The sequence below is a fragment of the Acanthisitta chloris genome, unplaced genomic scaffold, assembly GCF_000695815.1.
Source record: "Acanthisitta chloris isolate BGI_N310 unplaced genomic scaffold, ASM69581v1 scaffold3398, whole genome shotgun sequence".
In the NCBI taxonomy this organism is placed as follows: domain Eukaryota; kingdom Metazoa; phylum Chordata; class Aves; order Passeriformes; family Acanthisittidae; genus Acanthisitta; species Acanthisitta chloris.
This window is the reverse complement of record NW_008687450.1, coordinates 61132-82699: the sequence shown is the minus strand read 5'-3', so window position 1 is coordinate 82699 and position 21568 is coordinate 61132. Positions and strand designations below refer to the sequence as shown.

Sequence of the window (21568 nt, the reverse complement as noted above, 5' to 3'; positions counted from 1 at the left end):
CCTACCTAGCTTGGGAAATAAATGCAGAAAACGAATAGGAAATGTGATGTGGGCAGGAAAGGTAAGAAATATGTTGGACCTTCAGTGCTTGAAAACAAACCCATGCAAAGTGGTAGGGCTGAAAGTACAACCCAATATGCAAACATCATAAAATTATAAAATCATAGATTTTTAGGGGTTGGAATGGACCTTACAGAACATTTAGTTCCAACTCTCCCTGCCATGGACAGGGACACCTCCCCACTAGACCAGGTTGCTCAAGGCTTCATCCAGCCTGGCCTTGAACGCTGCCACTACTTCCCTGGGCAACCTGTTCCAGTGTCTCACCAATACTAGAGTTAATAAAAGATGGAGAGTAAGAGCCCTGGCTAGCAAAAGGGTTTTATAAAGAAAAGCAGATTTTTGATGAAAGGACCACATTCACAGAGACAATGGCCTCTGATGGAATTTACCACTCAATCCTGGTTACTAAACATTTAAAATCTCCTTTTCTCAATTTCTAGTACTCCTAAGATCTGCCTTAATATGAATCCAGGATGTGACAAATTGCACATCCTTATCTTAATGTCTCTGCTCAAGAAATCTGTGACTGCCTGTCCCTGAGATGACTACCTCAAATCAAAACTCATTAACCTGAAAGGGTGAGAATACCAAGTGAATAACAGAGATCAGTTAGATCCACAGAACTCAAGAGCTATTACTAGAGAGGACAGACCTGTATCACAAAAACTGTAAAACATGCTGCTTGGAAAAGCCTGAATTTATCACAAGCAATGACAGCCTGCTAAAAACAAATAAAAAGAGAGAGGAAGCATGAAATGACAAGATAAAGGACTTAATAAACACATTAACATCAGAGTGAAATTTTTCAAGGCAAATCCTTACTTTTAATAATAAAGCCTATCCCTACATGCATCCTTCATCACAACAATATGCACATGCTGCTTGGAAAAGCCTGAATTTATCACAAGCAATGACAGCCTGCTAAAAACAAATAAAAAGAGAGAGGAAGCATGAAATGACAAGATAAAGGACTTAATAAACACATTAACATCAGAGTGAAATTTTTCAAGGCAAATCCTTACTTTTAATAATAAAGCCTATCCCTACATGCATCCTTCATCACAACAATATGCACTTTTGTGTGTGTGTGTGTGTGTGTGTGTGTGTGTGTGTGTGTGTGGTGTGGAAGGTGTGTGTGTGTGTGTGTGTGTGCATGGGTGTGGAAGATTAGAGACTGGGGTGGGTGGGGGGAGGGTTCAAACAGATGCAGAGCACTTGCAAGCAAATCAAAATTCCCTCTGAAGAGCCACTTCCTGCTGGTGACTAAGCCTTCACCCAAACAGTCAAGAAGAAAGGGCACAAGTAAAGCATTGCAAAGGACCATCCCGATTATATCGGAGTGGAGACAACTAGGACAAACAAACTCAGGAAGTGGCAGGGAGTTAGAAACCCAGAGGAAATCCATGGCACAGAGAGGAAAGTGAAGAGATTGCGCCGATCTGCAGAAAGGTCACCTCTGGGTGGCACTGTGCCAAGCTTTTTCAAACCCACTTTATTTGGACAATAATACAAAACTGGCACACACAGCTGGCAACTGCTGCAGAGGCTATTCAAATGTTAACATTCTCAATGATAAACAGCCAAAAAAAGTTCTGTGTAAGCAAATTGGAACAAACAACTAATCTAAATCTGGTTGCTAAGAGACAGAGGATTTCAGCCAAAACCAGCCCGAAGCCTCAAGAATACTTTATTTTTGATGAAAAAAGGTACCTGTAGATGACACCATGTTGGTGAAGAAACATGAGTGCTGATGTGACCTCTGCTGCATAAAAGCGGGATCGAGGTTCGTCGAATTTGCGTGAGCGCTGGATTTGAAACATTAGGTCTCCTCCATTTACATATTCCATGACGAAAAAGAGGCGGTCCTGTAATTAATTAAACAGTGCTATTTAGTTAATTTCTTTTAGTCACACAAAGGACTGCTCAAAGCTACACTTTAGGTGACCGGAGCATTTACGTCAAGAAATAAAAGAAACAAAGCCTACAATCCTGAAAAAGGAAAAAGCTGACAACCAAAATCCCCCAAACCTAAAGAAAACGAGACAAGAGTCTCAAAGTGAGAAATGAGAAAAAGGTAATAAAAATGTAGCAATAAGCAACATGTGCACAAACCTCCACATATCAACAAATATATATGGAATTATAATCAATTTTGTATAGTAACAGAGATGCTTAAACGATGCCATTTCCTTTATAATTTAGCCATTACAATGAGAAGAGAAAGTCAATTCTGTCAACTACTGACAGGCTGCTGGAGACAAATTTTTCTCTCCTTATCTCTTCTTTCCTATCAGCTACTTTGTCTGCAAAGCATCTTTCCCAAATTATGTAAAAAATATTTAGAGTTGTTAAGCTATAGAAACCAGTGCTACCAATCTCAAAGACTTGAACATGACTTTTTGAATTGCCTCAGACTCTCATAAGGAACAAAATATAATTACATTATTAAAATACATATCATGTTCTTTTTATTTTCTTCTGATGCTTACCACTTTCAACTTTGAGCTTTCAAACTTATTTCCACGATGGAGCACTAGAAATTAACTTTACTTGAGAACAGCACCTAAGATTCTCAGGCAACCACACCATTAACTCAAAAGTTAAGCACTTGGTGAAAGAGTCAGAACTGAGTACATCAAGAAACTAAACGTGTGCTTGGCATCTTGAACAGTTTATGATCTATACTGGCTATGCAGGTGAAGGCATAAGCAAAGCAACGACACACAACTACTTGGTATAATTTAGACGCTATTTTTAAAAGTGTTTCTATAAATTTTCAATTTTCCCTAATCTGTACCAACAGCCCTAAATCATCAACTCTTTGCCCATTCCCCCTTGGTATGAAGTCTACCTCGCATTCTTTATTTCCTTACTATAAATTATCTACATCTATATGCACGAGTTTAGTTAGAGGTGGAGGCAACTCTCATGTGATGGAAACATTTCGTTCTCTGGTCACATGATTCACAAGGGTGTAAGCATGGGACTTCACCAAGGGAGCCCCTCTCCAACTTTGAAGTCACACGGCAGTTTGGCTCAAGCTCATGGTGTCTGGTGTTTAAGAAAAGGAGACAACATGTGACATTGCTTTGGATGAGGAAAAACAACAGAAGATGGACGTTAATTAACCTCCCACAAGTGAATCGAAGCCTGCAGATTACATAGTTTATATATATGAATCCAGAAATTCATAACTGTTTGTCATTTGTCTTTAATTATCTACTCCACAACTCAAATACAGAGCATAGCACTTAAAAATATCCTTAAACTTAAGTGTATGCATTAATCCTGTTCATTAAGTGCCTAAATGTTATACTTATCTGGGATGTTTCCTGGAGGAGACTGGAAATGTTTGTCTGACTTTTTGCTGATTACAGAAAGAGGACGCAGTAAAAAAAGCTTTGTGTCTTTCCCCCTGTACCTTGGGAACACAGAAACTACCAGACTACATCAAATTTGGGAGGCCAGGTTGACTGGCATTCCCAGTAAAACATTGCTAATGACTTTGGTACATTTTTCAGCAGTTTTTCTACCATTCCCTAGGAAGGGAAACCTACTGAAGAATAGCATCAAAACTTCTGGTTGTATAATACACTGCAAAGAGCATGGCCTCAGAGTCATGCCTTTGTTCTTTTTGCAAGGTTCAGTAGTGCTGGTACGAAATGTTCAAAATCATAGTGCAGACCTTCTGACATAGGTGTAGAGTTTAAGTATCACCCTCTTTGCTTCTTTTAAGCAAAGATATGGGTCCTAGCACCATGTGTCTGATTTCTCTTTGGAACTGATAAGAATTACAGCCTTGCTTTTAAAAGAAAATGTGATAGTTCTCAGATGGTCTTATGATTTCAGAAGCCAGATCTTAAGGATAACACCAAAGTAGCCCGTTTTGTGATCAAGTCAGTCAAAACCAGCTATATTGGCACTGGGATGGAACATAAGAGGATATGACATTCCCTAAGGCAGGCACTGTCCTGTGACAGGCTCCTGATCACTGCACTACAGACTGAGTATCTCTGAAGAGCAGTTTTGGTATGAGTCTCCCTTTGCAGCCCATTGCGTTGGGTTATCTCACATGGATATAGTTCAGTGTTTCAAATACAAAATCCATTTGTATTTGAAAGGCAGAGGGGAGTCTTACACAGCATTTACTCAGTTAAAAATGAGATACAAGGTATGACTTTATAATTGATTGTGATCCAAGAGAAAACTGAATGGGTTTGGTTTGGACTGCATTATTTTTGGACTCCGTTTTCATAACAGTTGAGAAGTATGTTTTGATGAACAAAATAAATGTAAAGCAGTCCTGGGAACTCTTTAATTATATAAACTGAAATAAAGGCAAATTCACAAACAAAGACATTACAGATTAATCCTCTCTTGGCACCTATAAAGTAAAAAAAGTACTGCAAAGTAAGCTAATATGTTTTCTGAAGTAATTGGATTCTTTTACAGGGTTTACTTTAGCCCTTAATCATATCTGCTTTTCCTTGAACTTCACAAAAGGTATGGCTGAATGAGAATACTTAAAATAACAAGCGGAAAGAAAAGCAGAGCAGAGTGGATAGAGTGCATGGGTAAGAGATTTTAACGAAAACTGGACATGAAATAAACAGGCTAGAAGTCAAAACAAAAAAAGTTCAACTTCACTCTGTATTTCCACTGTATTTTCTGACCATAAACGTAACTACTATACTGGAATGCATAATGCCTCTCTTAATATCAACAGCTGTCTTATCATCTCTATGATTCCAGTCTCACCTCTCAACTTTCTCAATTGAGAGTCTCCTACATGCTTTGTGTCATCAAAACCAGACTCCAAAAGCAATCTCCTTCCTAGACTTTGTCCCTACCACTATCTGGAGAAGTATGCTTGTCACTGAAACTAGAAATTTTGTTTCATCTCCCTCATTGTACTCCTTTAGTTGTGTCTGAATTTTGTTTTTCAGCCTTCTTGGCTGAAATATCCATCCTTTAGCTCTACATTTAATCCTTCTAACTAATACTTCACACTTTATTCTGACTGTTGCTATAAACTTCCCTTTTCAAAGCCATTCTATATTTTTTCTATTAACATCGGACTATATTATGTGCACTTCCTGCCAGTTTATATTTGCTTGGTTTTAGATGTTATGAGTTCCACCGGATAGAGCTTCTGCCTTTTGTTTCTTTTTGAATAATGTACATGTTTTTGATTGGGAAAAGGAGGGGAGATTTCCAGAAACATCAATAGCAATAAACTCTAAGGATATAACAGATTCAATCCAGCTCCTCTTTGTGGAGGTGTGATTAATGATCAAGATCTTCCTACTAGTAAGACTAGATAATCTTGCCAATCAGTTTTGATTTAACAGATGACACTACACAGTCTATTAGTTGTTTAGATGTGGAATAATACCATTGTTAAGGAAGAAGCTTCTACGTAAGCCCTCTATGAAAGGTTAGACATGGAAAGACTTTGATGTATTGTTTACATTAATTATTGTGTAGCTCTTAAAAGACTTTAAAAAAATTGTTATCAGTCATTAACCTGTCTGTCCTTTGTTTGTTTTCCAATTAAAATCTCATTAACATTAGATTGCAGTCTCAAGACAATCCATTGATACACATAAGGCCAAGCACAATTATCACTGCAATCTCAAGAATACAAACTTTTTTTTCCCCTTCAAACGAGTCCTACCAACTGGGGGACACAATATACAGTTCAGTACAGCCTCCTACTGAAACATTACAAAACAAAAATAAATCATGCAATCTGTCTCCCAGTCTTAAATCTGAGATGTGCATCCAAGACACAAATCTGAGAACGAATCTTTTGACTATTCATTTTTCTCTCTCAGTTCAACTCTTACAATACTTAAAATCATTCAGGAGAGGCAGTGAACATGGACTCCTCAAATGAAATTGAAAATTGATAAATCTAAGCAGCCTACTCCAGCAACCACTTTTCCTTCATTTAAGTTTTCAGACAATTGGCTGAATAAACTCTTCCTTGATTCTCACTAGCTCCCTAAACTAAGTTCTTTGTCTGAATACACGTTTTTTCTCCTCATTTCAGAAAGTTGCATTTGAATTAGATTTCTCCAGAAGCGACTGAAAATATCAAGGAAACTAATACATGTATCAAATACAGCTAAATTTAAATACAAAACAGTTCACATTCTAGTAGAGTACTGTTACAAAATGGAATATGTTTAATCACTCAACTTCTTGCAAAATACGTCAAAGACACAGCTCTTATTGCTCAAGAAGTCAGGTAAATACATCACCTTGGTATGCTCTGTAAGATGATATTTTATTGATATCATGCATGTATGGAATTCTTTTCCAACTAGTACAAAACTGTGATTACTTAACTCTATTTAAACAGGATGCTCAAACAGTTTGTTTAAAATTACCTAAAACTACAGCAACTGTCCCACCCCTCAAAACTTAAATAAACATTTCCTGCTTCTGATGGAAATGGCACAGGACACTATACACAAAACTGTATGAAAGCTTCACCACCCTGAGCCCAAGATTAACTAGGATGGCAGATTCATCTTCCACAATCCCAGCATTAGGAGGGACAAATGTAAAACCAAGAGAAAAACCAGGTACAACACTAAAGAAAACAACAAAAAGCTCTCCCCCCTTCATGTGATTCCTTTTTGAAGTTTACAGCAACAGTCTCCAACAGGACACTACAACACGTTATCTGTCTCTGATTTCAGCGTTTATACTCAGGGCTAATTGTGTTGTTTTTCCTGTTTTGTACCAGGGCTTTCATGGAGTTCTAAATAAGAAGGGAACAATTTCTGTGAATCCCATATTTCTTGGAATAAATGCCCAGTACATAGGAACAGCTCTCTTAAATTTCACACGGGATATCTGCATCTTCCACTTAACACAGATGCACATAATCAGATATTAGAGGATTTTTTTGTGAAACAGACACTTCGAATTTCTCTCAAGCTGGTGAATACTATTATAGCTACAGTTTATTGTTCAGTTTTACTCAATTTTTCCTAGTAGTTAATTTCAAATCCATTTTTTTCCCTTGAAAGAATTACCTCAAAGTTAAAACAGACCAGAGAGAGTCAGAGAAACACACAAAACTGGATAAAGAAGTCTTGCAAGGTCATCTAGCTTATCCCACAGCTGACAGGCAGGATCAGCTGTACCTAGCCAAGGGGAACTAACCTTTTCAATGCTGCAAGGCAGTTTCTGGGCACTGTGAGCCAGAGATCTAAAACTGTGAACCTTAACAGCCCTGCTGAGTGGACTCTATTTGGCCTACGAAGACTTAGAAGCAGGAGTCTCTGCTAGTCTGGTCTTCCACAGGGCAAGTGGGTTTGCACTCTATTGCAACCGAGTCTCCTTTCTGCCAGAAATGCTCTGCTCCCTTCTCAGTCTCCTTGTCAGCAGCAAAAGCCAATAGTGAACAGCATTCCTTGAACATACTCTGCCTTACAGGTCAAAAACAGCACCAGTTACTGAAATTAATCTGACCATCTCTTAAAAATCACCACTGGTAAGCATTCCTTGATGTCCCCTGGCAGACAATTTCAGTACTCACAGAAAATACCCCCTGGAACTCTTCTTACTGCTGCGTTTTCTTTATTCCTTATGCTAACCTCACGCAAAATATCCATTCCTACCTGAGCTGGAAGGGATATAATACCTCCAGAGAAACAATTCTGTGCTTTCCACCTTTGTTTTTATGCAAAGAACTGGTTATTGATTTTTCTTTATTTTACAAAATTGATTACAAAGTATTTCTCTTCTGTTCACAGAGACCTCAGATATTATGTTAGTTGAGAGCCTGTGGGATGAAAGCCACTCAGAAAGTCTTAAGAATGGTTTCAAGAACAGCTCGGCCTTCTTGAGACATTGGCATAATTCTCAAAAATCCCTCCCTACCCTATGAAACCATCCATGTGAAGGGCCACAGAAACCTACAAATCGAAAGCAGTTACTTTTCAAACAGTCCTTTAAGAATCAGTACAGAGGTTCTCAAAACCTTTACAGTGTATTACTGCAAAGACTTGCATTGCAGCATTTATAATGTGAGGTGCTGGAAAAGGGTTTGAGATCTCTGCATGTCATAAAGCAGAGCTGGTATGTCACTTTTGTCATGGGAGATTTATGTTGCCTCCCTGTGGAATATCAATGGACACTGGAACAGAATAGGGATCTAAACATTTTTTTCATGCCCCTAACTCATCCCATAGTACTCTTCTAGGAAAATATGGCTCGTGTTACATATGTTAAGGCTGGCTGGGGGTGTGGGACTTACTATGTGCCAGAGTAGGTCACAGAACTATGAAAATTACAAGTTAACAATTTAAAGCAGAAAACATTATCCAGGACCTCTTGGACATCACCTATTCTTTAAAAAAAACTCAAGGGATGATTAGATTTTACCTAGACAGACACTTAAGAAGAAAGTTTATTTAATGATTTTTCCAAAGCCATATCCAGCAATACACTAAAACTGTCCAAAGCGAAGACAGTCTATCCCAAATTCCCAGAGAGTGAAAAAATGTACCATTTGTTTATCACCTTAGCACTAATATTTCTAGAAAAGTTTAGTTGATTGTTTCAATTACTGAAAGATTCTAATCCCACATTACTGTGGCTGGCAAAATTCACTTATGTTAACATCACTTTTGAAATGTACAGGTCTTCAACTGTACCATAAATTTTGGAATATGGGAAAGTATGGTTATTAATAAAATCTATACCTGAGACTCTGCAACTGGCAATGATATATACATTAGAATAACAGATTAACAGTGTGTACCTTACACAAAGCTTTTTCCTCTGTAATTTATGAATAGCTGATCCTTGAATACAGTATTTTTACTGAGTTTTCTTCAGATAATGAGTTCTGTCAGATCACAATCTGGACCGAATTTACTATGCACTGGATTAGTTGGTGTATCAGGCTCATACTAGGTCTAGCAAAAAGAAAACATGGTACCAAATTTCATTAATCCTGTATTTTTAAAAAAAGATGAAGTTCAAAGTAATTGAATATAGCACAGAAATAGCAGGTGATGAGTTGTCAGCCTGCTCTCCACAGAGCTCTCATTTTACTCATTGAGAATATGACATAAAATTCTACCTGTACTTGAGTTTCTTGAATAGACAAAAAGTTCATATAGATACTCTAAAATGTTATAATGTGAGTGCAAACATGTTCATTTTTTTAGTGCCTTCCCACTTGAAAAACAAATTACAATTTTGGGTGTTGTTCTTCTTTGTGACTAATGGATATTATACCTCCTCCCTATGTGAATGTTTTCTGTGACACCTGCAATATATTATCTAATGTTCTGACACAGCATCTACAGGGCTTAGTGGTGAGATTCTCTGCTCCCTATAAGCCCAAGCAAGCCCTGAGAACAAGGACCCCAGAAGTGTGCCAGCTGGGGTAATACACTCCTTGTGCCCTTCCTCTCATATAAGGGAGAAACACAACTGGAATCCTCTGCAGAAATGGTGTGTTTTGTAGTTCTAGTCACTTCAAAAGGGGTATCAAGTAGGAAAAGCTTCTCAGGCCGTTTCCCTAATACCTTCATTTGATGACAGATAAGCTGTGAAAAGCGCCTTTTATGAAATTCTTTGATCTCATCTTCTATGGGTGTTGTTTGGAAAAAAGAACTGTTCTGGTGAGATAATTTTAAAGACCTCTCATTTAATGGCCTGATGCACATGGCAGAAAATTATATCAAGCCTGCAGAATGTCATTATGCAGAAAATGTTACAATGTGCAGGCAGCTATTAATATTCCTTTGTTCTGATTCTTATAGGAAAAATATAAACACTGTCTTCCAAATAGAACTAACTACAAAGTTTTTGAAGGCACCTCTGAACTTCTAAGAACAACTTCTAACCTGTTTATACTCTACCAGGGAGCTTAGGTAGAGATGGCACATGTCCTAGGTGTCTTCTCAGCCCCTAGGCTGACTCTGGAACCTTCCCTGTCTTTGTAATTCCTGTTTTCTTCTGTTGTTTGGCCATCTAGTTTATGTCTTTGAGCACACAGGGAAGTTCATTAGATGCTACACAACCAATAGGGAACCTTCTGGGGAATGCAGACAGTTGGTCCAGCAGCAGTGGTAGCAGAAGGAAAAGGAATCCAGTTAAGGAAGTGAATGAAAATTATCAGACAAAATACTCATCTGGCAACCATTTCCTGAAAAATTATCCAGTATTGCTAAAAAATCCCAAACAGAAGTAATTAGCCGAGTGGGAAGTTATTACTTCACTGTCATGATATATTGGCAACAGTGCTATTTGTTTCTAGGAATGCAATTAACTGACTGAAAGGCAGAAATTGTCTTCTCAGATTTATGCAACTGTCAGTTGTGATCCAGGAAGAAACTACAATGTCTTTACCAATGAGTTACTTGCATAAAAGCTATCCAAATTTGTCTGTTGAGATATGACTTCTAGTTGCATATATCAGAACCAGACATACTGAACCAAAACGAGCACACTACAGCAGAAATACATGAGCATATTTTATATTTAAATGTCACTGTTTACCTTTTCAGAATTTGCAAAAGAAAGCACAAATGTATAGATCTTTCCTCTCTCTTCCCATGCAAGAACAAACTCTTGCCATTGCACCAGCCTGTGAAAGGAGAGTTGTCTTGCATTACAGAATTCTGCACTGGGAAAACCTGCCCCCTTTTCCAGCTCAGAGTTGGACTTGCCTGTGAACAGAGTAATGGACACTAGAAGGAAATGCAAATGCAAATAGATACAAAAAAATTATTGAAACATTCACTATGTTATTGTAAGTTAACTTGGTTAATGAGTTTGATGTGAACATTAGTTCATTTATTAAGAAAAAAGTAAACCAGAATTCTCCAAAAGATTTCAAACTTCTTCCCCTGTAATGTGGGAATGAGTGTTGGAAAACTGTGCTGTGACAGGGAGGGCTTTTTACATACTGCCTAGATAATCCATTTATTATGCTCTATGTGTTACAGAAACATTTATTACCAGATATTCTTTACTGCTTTTAAATTGCTATTTTTGCCTAAGCAAAATAAGGGGATGGTGAATTTTGTATTCAGCAATTTTGCACAAGTCAGAGGACAATAAAACATCCTCTGGCCTTGTTAAGGACTTGATTTTCTAACTTTTTTACATTAGACCAGGCCACTGACTCCTATAGGACATTTTGTGATGTTAAGTGTTAAGAAATTGGCTGTTTTGTACTTTTAGAAAGTTTGCGGTGGGGGAGGACAGGGAATCCTGTGCTCCATTCAAAAGAAGGAGATGAATGTTTGGCAACATGAAGATATTCAGTACCAGAGAAACAGCTCTATGTGAAGCGCTTCAGTAATGTTCCCACGTACTTAAAAACAAAGGTCAGCCAGTGACAACAGTTGGTTCTAGCTTGACAACGCAGCAAGAAACTTCTACTGCACTGTGATCATCCAGATGGAAAATTTATATGAGATACTGTCATATCAGTTCACAAACTATGCCCTGGATGCCAGAAATAACTAAAAGTCTAAAGTTTACTTGAACATGATGTTCTGAATAGTAAAAAATAGTTGCATTTGTACTAACAAAACCTTGCTGAGGGTTTCAAGTTCCTTTAAATGAGATATTAGCATTGAGTAACTGTGTCTCTGCTCACATGAAAGAAAAACACTAGAGTATGTTTTGCAGTCTTTACCAAACAGACCTTCATTTTGGGAACTTGGCTGAGCCAGAACAAAATAATTATGACAGCAAAAATAGACGTGTTGCTACTCTAAAGTAAACCAAAAAATGTTTCCACTCAGAGATGACTAATTCCGGATTTTTATTCAGGAATCCTCTTTTCTTACAGGTATTGATTCGTAGTACTTTGACAGGCACATTAACATGCTGATGCTCATTTCCTCAAACAAAAGCTCAGTCCTTCAACTGGACATACACAAACCAAATGCTGATCTCAAATATATACTATTTTTAGTTGCAATAAAATACCATAATGAGACCCAATGACAGACCAGCTTTCCACTGATACTGCACTTAGTAATACAGACTGAAAGCCTCTCTGCACATTTAGTTGGTATATTCCAAGAAGGTGTAGAATCAGGGTGTACAGGAAGAAACAGCAAGATAAATAGTCACAGAAACACTAGAAAAAGTGTTTGCAGGGCATCTGCTGTCTAACCTGTTGCAGGTTGCAGCATTTCCTGAATGCTGGAGCCACCAAGGTCTCAGGAACCAACCCCACTTTACTAAATTCCAGGGATTGCATGTTATACCTCACTTTTTACAGGTGACCAGCCTATTTTCCATTAAGCCTGTTTCAAGACATTGACTGCAGCACTCAAAGAACAGATGCTCACCTACACTTCAGGAAGTGTATCCTTCATTCAGAGGGGATAACACAAAATTATCACTGACTCAGGCTATTTGGAAAGAGAGACTGAAAGTTGTGAACTTCATGGCTGGGGCAAGGCCAAACACAAAATTGTATTCTCTCTTTGTCTCCTCTTACACTACCTTTCTTACTCCTAGGCCATCCTAAATAACACTTAACATAATTTTAATTAGATAGTGGGAATAAATCATTGTTTCTCAAGACTTTCAGTGCTCTTCCTGAAACCCCTCAGTGGAAACATGACAACATCAAAATTCCCTTGTCATGAGAAGATGGAGGCCAGTGCAAAGAGCAGCTCACAGGCAGAGCTTCTACCCTGGGTGAATGTTGTGAGCAAATCCCTGTGCAGTCTCTGTTGCTAAGCAGAAACCAGATAACCTGCTGTGCTAGACAGCAGCTGCCAGAGGGAAACTGAACCTTCATATGTTCTCTCCTGTGCTTCTTAGACACACCAGTATTCTACCCATAAACCCAGTGTTTCAATCTCTGGTTTGCAATCCTGCAGAAAAAAAACCCCACAAAACAAAAAGGGAGAAAGAAATTACAATTATAAATAAAGACTAAAAAAGTTAACGTTAAGCATGATTAATAGAAATTCAAATAGATACGTCTGCTTCAAAATAACTAATATAAGCACAGATTATCCTATTCAGCAAATGGTAAGAGGCCAGCATATACAGTGCTTCCAGATGAACTGACACAGGAAGATGAGGACCATGACAGACTACGTCAATACAGGACTTTCTGCTGAGCTGAGCACTGTCATCCTCTGTGGCCTCAAATGTAGCATTTAAACCTTCTTTGCACTTACAAAATTGCTACTGATACAGAGTTCAGGGCCCTGAGGGCACTTCCAGGTCCCAGTGTTCCTGCAGTCTTCCCTGGGGAGGGACAACCCCTCAACACTGCCTGTGGGAGCTGCATTTCAGTCCAGTCCAGAGCTGTAGGTGTGCACCTCTGGCCCTGGCTTGTGAGCAAATCCTGGACCTGTTTCATCCCCTCACCATGCTGGGGGCTGTTGATGGACACCCTCACCAAGAGTCAGCTCTGCTTGTCACATCTGGACCCCATGGGTCTGCACTGGGTGGCCTGTGCTGGTCACTCTCAGAGCCTGCTGCCCAAGGCTGGCCCTTCCTTTGCTGACACACAGTCCATACCTCTCTGCAAAGGCACAAACGATTTTAAACCAATGGCGATTAAATTCATACCCCCAAAAGAAGGCAATTAATGTTTGGTATAATGTGATCCCCAGAAATTTCAGGTACAGGAAGATTTTCTTTCTGAAGCACAGGTTTTCCTCTGCATGATTAATCACCAGCCAAGCTGCTTCTTCTGGGAAATAAAGTGGAGGGAGAAATAGCTTACCATGTAGACGGCAAGTGCCTTAGAGGTCACAGAGGAGGACTTTGCCCTGGACTGAGTAAGGCTGAATGCCATCTAAGAGTCAGCAAAATGTTAGTAGGTTTTAAAACCAGATCAACAAGTTTCCCCTGAAGCAATGAGTGGGGACACACATCAAGAGATGCCATGAGGACATTACCAACAGTCACTGACTTGGGCAAAGCTTTTGTGAGATCAGATTTGCACCTGATGCTTAGAGCAGTGTATGTATGGAAGCTTTGGATTGCATATATTCACTGTCTATCTTCAGTGCATACTGAAGCATGGTTAATTGAAAACACCAGTCCTCTAAATATATACTTGTATGTGGAAATAATAGTACTTTTTCAATATACATTTATTTTTTCTATGAGGTCTCCAAATTGAGCTAAGTTTGCTAGCTGCTCAATGAATTTCTATCTTCCTTTGGAGGAAAAGACTTGATACACAGCAAACACAGACTTCAACTTATCTACTCTGTCTATAGTCTTTTTAAATTATCTAGAAAACTGCTTCTTTGATTTCTTCTTTAGCTGGTTAAAGGTTAAAAAGCTTTAAAGAACACAGCATTTATCGCAACATCAAAGATGATTACAGAATAGCCTGGCAGTTTACTTCTCTGCAGAATGCCCATAAAAAAGAAAGATGCGTGCATCAGGAATTTGCAGTATGTGTTGCACTATAAGATAAACTGAAAAAGGAATGTGTATGTGCATGAATACAGTAAAGTTCCTATTTTGACTGTTACCGAAATAGCTTAAGTGGTATCACTATTTTTTTGGTAAATCTAGAAGGAAAGATGACAGAATGGATCTAAGACAGAAAAGTTTAATTCCAGGATAAATAGAAAATGTTCCATGCTTCAAATCAGAAGAGAAAAAAAATACAAAGTGGAAACATTCAATTTACTCTACACTCTTGGTATTTCTACCATCACAAAATTTTCAGCCATCTCGTGCCATTACAAGCAGAGAATGCTACAGATGGAACAAATTAACCTCAGAAACTAAGACCTGGCATGGTTCATGAAGTTTACAAATGTACCTTGCTCAACAACTTCAGTAAATAATAGATTTCCAATCCCCTCAAAACTAGTTTTTATTTGTTCATCTCAAAGAAACGAAATATAAACTCATGTAATGTAAACTCAAGTTCACACTGACACCAACTTGCAGTAACGTGTGCAGGACTCAGAGTGGAAAGTTCACTGCACAAAGGACTCAAACAATACAAGTGATATTGAAATATTCACAAATATGGTGAATAAGCTCAATGTGGAACACCCACGCACTAAATCCCACAATATTAGAACTGATACATTGGTAAGTAGCAAAATAGGTAAAAAAAGTGTTTCTTCACAGAGTGATTAGTGAACTTCAGCAGTTTGCTGCTGTACCTGTGGCAGACTGTACCAGCTACTCCAAATATGAATTAGAAAGATTTATGGACAATAGAGACATAAACAGATAGTAATATCCTTCTACAATTCTGGATGCTGGTGGAGTATGAAGGGAATAGACTGTAGAGAGTGGCATTCTCTTTTATTGCATCATGCCAATGGCAACAAGATGGATTAGATAGACCTCTGATCTTACTTGGTAGAGCAGTTCTCATTCTCACAGATTACAAAAAACCTTACATGACATATATACATATATAAAGACACTTACAAAATGGAATTTTTTAAAAGATCATTATCCTAGAGAAGGTGACAATCTACCTGAAGAATAACTGTATTATTATTATAATAATTTTAATAGAATCAGAAGAAGCACTCAAATTACTATTGCAGCAGCTTGAAAGGATGATAGCATAAAACATAAGGGACATGTTTATTCTCACTTTATTTTGCAAAAAAAGACTGCAGATTACCTTGTTTCAGTCTTTCAGAGTCTGAAAATGTTTCATTTAGGATTCATGAACTAACATCAATGTATAAAAATATTTTAAAAACATGTTTGGAAAACCCAAGAATGAACAGGAGTCACATCACTTGTGTGTATCAAGCCTTCCAACTAAAAGAATTTCAAAGCATTTACCTCTGCACCTATCAATGAACTGTGACATCTGCTAATGTGCAACAATGCAGAACAAATGTAAAAACATAGTGAAAAAAATACACTGATCAGCCACAAGCTTTCATTAAAAGCCTGTTCTTTCAAGAATATGTTGGAATAATAACTTAACAAAAAGAGGAAAAGAACAAACAACCCAAACCCCCTCCTTTAGAGTATCATGTTGTGAATAAAACTCATTATCATTCCAAGCATCCAATCAGATGGATCTACGGACTCTGCATCGATTGAAAGGTCAGTTTGAATAGATCTGACTGCAGAATGGGATGTAATTTTTTTTACTGGGTGTTTTACCTGTACATATTTTCTGATCACACTGAAATACTTGAAACAGAGCCAGGGATGTACATCTACATAAATAGATTTATTTCAACCTGAAGATTACAACAAAACAAAAAAAACCCAAAAAAGTGCTAAAAAAAATCCAAGCAAAACTAGTTAGTCTTTCAAAGTACAGGTATTTATGTCAACTGGAGTTTTATGCATATTCATATGATATATTGAAACATTATGGTTGTACAAGATTATCCTCCTACAACAATACTTGAAATTGAAAGTGATAGAGGAATATTCTAAAGTAATTTCTCAAAAATGCATAACCACCTTTGTTTCTGAAGTATTTCTCAAAATAAGTGCATTTTGCTTTTGTGACATGGGATCACCTTCAATTTCTTATTGTACATTGAAAAAATATGTGACTGACTCAGAGGACCTCAAATGCCTTTGTGAAAAAAATGTTTCCATTCCCCCATCAGGTGGGCTTTTTTCTTTTTTTAATTCTGACTTTGAAGCCAAACAAAACATTTCTGTCTACAGTGAGCAGGAATAAAACAATAAAATGATTTCAGCTGCTGGAGTTCAGGAAATAAAACAAAAACACAATGCCAGAACAAGAAAGAAAACTCCTAGTTTTCCTTGCTGCTAAATTAATTACTTTGCTAGAAATAAATCTTTATAAGTATTTAATAGGGGTTTTCTTGAGGATGATATTTTTGTTAGCTTACAAGTGCCTTTTGGTCTAATCATAGAATCACAGAATTTCAGGGGTTGGAATGGACCTTACAGATCATCTGGTTCCAACCCCCTGCCATGGGCAGGGACCTCCCCACCAGACCAGGTTGCTCAAGGCTTCATCCAACCTAGTTTTGAACACTGCCAGGGTTGAGGCAGCCACTACCTCCCTGGGCGACATTCTGATCAAGTTCTTAGAAGCATGAAGTAAGTCTCTGAGGAAGTGCTCAGACTGTGCTCAGGGATGTGTATTTTCTGAGGGTACGTGCAGTGGTCTACATGTTGAATTAGTACTGAAATTCCACAGAATATGAAGAGATTTTAAAAGTACCACAAAAGCACGGCAGAAAGGGAAGTCTTCAGTCTGGCAAGTACAGTCATAAGACATCCACTGCAGCAAAGTTGTCGTAAGAATGAGGATGGTCCCTCCACTCAAAGCAGGAAATAATTCCTTTACTTGAGTGTCATTTAATGCACTGTTTTTATGTCCTGCCTAGCTAGGATTTTAACACCACCAGCAATTTACTACTACTGTGGAACTTCTTTACGCTTTTCACATTCCAAGTCCTTTTTATTTTTGAAATCAGTGCAGCATTGGAGTGAACGTCCACGTTAGTACAAGTCACTAAGACACCAGAGACAACATAATCACCCGGTTCTTTCGCACTTCTCATATTATCCTTTCTTTTAAAGGAGACAGCAGTCTTACTCTTACCAAGACAATAGTGACAAAACAATTGCTTTTACTAAACATTTTAAATTTTAAATTCCACATCCATAAACCATAAAAAGGACAAAGTAGATGATTTTGACGCAACGTCAACGTCATGCTCCATGCCAACTGAAAGTAGATGCCCTTCTCCTCTAGCCACCAAACTTCAGTTAAATCCACCCTGACAGAAAAAGAGTCGAAGTGTAATATCAAAGGTTCTCCCATGAGCCCTAAAGGCGGTTTGGCAACAGCCACCAAGGGTCCATTCACCACATGCAAAGTGCAGGAGCAAGGATTGCAAGGAGAGTATTATTCTTCATCCTACTCCTTCTAAGGCCTCAAGGTAGCCCCTTCACAGTGAGCAAAATGGGAATCTCAGACCTCCTCAGGACTGTTACATGAGATTCTACTATACTATGGAAATAAAAACAACCCCAGGAAGATCTTATACAGGCTTACTGTTATTAAATGATGAAAAAAATCCATTTTAATTATACAGAAACTAGAGGTCATGATGACTAAAATAAAGTGAGCAGGCTGGACCTGGTTTAAGCAACCCACCCTTCATTTTTGCTAAATTCTGTGTTAGCCATCACAGCAAGTCTTACTGTTTTTTCACTGGTGAGGGAAGTTAGCCCTTTCACCTTACTTAAATGCAGTCTTGTTCTATTGAAAAAATATTTAACATCCTGGACAGTGAATTGGATGCTTCCAAGTGTTTCTTTCCATCACAACACAACGAATTGCTGGACTTTTGCCAGTGATCTTGGCTTATGCAGGGACAAGGCGCTTAACCTTCAGACAGGGGTGACCATGGAAGTGTCCTGAGTTGCACTGTGCTCTCTGCAGCTTGCGTAGGGTCCCAGTGCTGGTTTATTTATGTCTTACCACAGTAGAAAACATGTAAGTTTAAGTAAATTGAGGTCACAAGATGTAGTAAGCTTCTACAAATCTAACTCCAACATGGTATTAAGTTCTTGGCAAGCTTTTAGTAATATGATCTCATATAAAAAAAATAACTTATTCACTGTTATGAGCAAGTCAAAACTCTCTTGAATCAATGGATCTGTGATTACATAGACCTGACATGAAGCTGATATACTGTGTTTAACAGTACTGGACACTGACCAAGTAAACTGCTATAGTACTGGTACTTGATACTATTGTCTATGTGCAAACATTAAGCTGAATTAGGATGAAATACTAACCCAAGCCTTTATACAATACATAAATTGAAACTTCCTTTGAAGGTTAAGAAAATTATTTTTTCTGTCTTCACTGCTGGTTGCAATCTTATTAGCCTGATGAGGACTGGCAGCAAAACTGGACAAAGAATAATTTTTTCTACTCTAAGTAGATGGAGGAAATACTCTGACATGATTCCTACTTGGGATGGAGAACAAGAAAATCGATCACTCCTTTTTTGCAACCTGTTTAGAAGTTTACAAAGCTCAAAAAGCCTTTCATTCTCATTGAATCCAAAAGAGAGAGAAAACCTGTTTTCAAAAAAACCCTAAAATCACAAAATAGTGAATTATGTAAAACATAATAAGGTTAGAAACAATAACCTGTAACTAAGCATTCTGACAACAGAACAGAGGGGTGTTTGTTTTCTGGTAGCATATAATTCAATTCCATCTAATACTATGACACTTTATTAAGAATTATATGATCAATTATAAAATAGTTGCCTTTTTTATTTACTTGTATACCTAGTAAGCACTTGCTCAGCTAGCAGAATACTAGATGATTCTTTTACTATTAATTCTTTTTCCTGATACAGAAGTAGAGTTCAGTTGTTGAAAGAATAATAACAGCATTGCTAGCCTTGTGATGTTACCTATCTGTGGAGAGTTGCAGGCAGTAAAGAGTTTACTCTCCAAGTAGAGTTACATTTTGAGGCAAACCCCTTGGTATCCTCTGGAATAAGGGAGAGGGAGTGAAGGAGAAAAGTACCTGAGGAATAAATTTAGTAAACTATATTTTACAGACCCAAGAAATTTCACTAATTATGCAGTCAGACTAGGCACTATTCATTTCTTTGTGAACAGAAAACAACTTGCTTCTGTGTGGCAGAGGAAAACTAATATTTAAGGTTCAACAGATACTACAGATACTGGTAAGACCACACATCCCATTACCATCAGCTTAAACTGCAGAAGTAAGAAATGCACATAAATCTAAGTGTAATGTTGTCCTGATTGTTTCTGCCTTTTTCAGTAGGCTTCAAGAATCATTTATCTGGGGATGCAAACCCTAAGTGTCACACGGTATCTGAGCAGTTCTCATAAAGTCATCAGGGGCTCTGCAACAAGGTTGGAGGCAACCACGAAGATCATCGAGTCCAGCTCTTAGCCTGCCACTCTGCTGTAACCCCTACAACATATCCTGCAGTGTCAGATCCCACTGCCTCAAACACTGCCAGGGATGGTGACTCCACCACCTCCCTGGGAAATCTGTTCCAGTGCCTGAGCACCCTAATAGTGAAAAATCTTCTCCTAACATCTATGACAATTCCCTCTAGTCCTCTCACTGCAGGCATGGCAGGAGAGACCATCCCTCACCTCACTACAACCCCCTTTCAAGTAGTTGTAAAGAGTGAAAAGGTCACTCCTGAGCTGCCTCTTCTCAAGGAAGGTGTTCATCACTTAAGTAAACTGACTATATTTCAAGTGTGATTTTGAGTTTAAATAGAAAATGGGGATTTGTTTTTCTTTAAATTTTGCTTGTAAAGTCATCCTCTTTTATTCCTGGAAGGTGCTTGTTACAGTCACTTGCTGTGCTAGCTCTCTTCTGGAGAGCTTAGTAGATAATTTTTGTGAACTATTTACTATTTACCTTTAATACACCACAATATATTTATTTCTTTTTAACTATTCCTTTATTACTGAGTTTCACAGTCCTGGCCTTCACAGATTTATTCCGTTTTTTCCCCAATCATGAAATAGCCTGAAGAATGGCTAAAAAAATAATACCAACACTTTAACCATTCATGTATTTTTTCACATCATTGCTGGACTTGCAACACCTAATATTGCTTTGTTTGGACAACTGACTTCAAATAATCAACTTTATGATGCAATGTTAATCTGCTAAACCCTTCTGTATATTTGTATCTAATATCTAATATTTAAAATAACTCTCAGTTATTTTAAAATAATACTTAAATTTCTGTCAGGCTGGATCAAACACTGGAATTTTTGTTACTTTTCAACAACTTGCCCATTTGCTTAGCTACCTTTTAGGAACTTGCCTTTAGGAAACCAAAGTTTAAAAATCTTCAACTACAGTTCATACACAGTTCCAGAAATGCTTTAAGAAAAACAGAGCGGCTACATTTAAACACAGTGCTTTCAAAATTAAGTTATTCTTGGACAGGGCTTTTTCCTAGCCTTTGAAAACTACCATAAAGGCTCAATAAACATAGCTTCAATCCCATCTCATGTCAATGAAAGTGCAACTTAGATGCATATTAAGTGGTAGCTCAGCACACTATCTCCCACTGGCCAGGTGGGAAGACCAGACAGAAGTTCAGAAAAAGTCAGTAATTGTTTCTTTTTTGTTTGCTACAGATAAACTTTAACTAACACTTTAGACAGCATTCTCAAGATTCCACTGGAGATTGAATGCAGGTCCTGTTGTGGTTCTCTAGGAGAGATGTGAATTCAGAAATACTGTCCTCAGGAGAAGATACAAAGCCACAATAGATTTCAGGACTGCAAATAATGCTGTGAGAAAAAGTCAGTAATTGTTTCTTTTTTGTTTGCTACAGATAAACTTTAACTAACACTTTAGACAGCATTCTCAAGATTCCACTGGAGATTGAATGCAGGTCCTGTTGTGGTTCTCTAGGAGAGATGTGAATTCAGAAATACTGTCCTCAGGAGAAGATACAAAGCCACAATAGATTTCAGGACTGCAAATAATGCTGTGAAAGAGCTATAGATT

At 37.9% G+C, this 21568-nt stretch overlaps 1 protein-coding gene across 1 annotated transcript in view; it reads right to left on the bottom strand.

The window, feature by feature from the left end:
* PRKCE (protein kinase C, epsilon) overlaps nt 1–21568 on the bottom strand; it is a 108031-nt gene that overhangs the window by 53007 nt on the left and 33456 nt on the right. The window contains exon 9 of the mRNA XM_009080581.1: nt 1774–1928. Coding sequence (XP_009078829.1) covers nt 1774–1928 — 155 coding nt within the window. The remainder of the gene's footprint in view (nt 1–1773; nt 1929–21568) is intronic.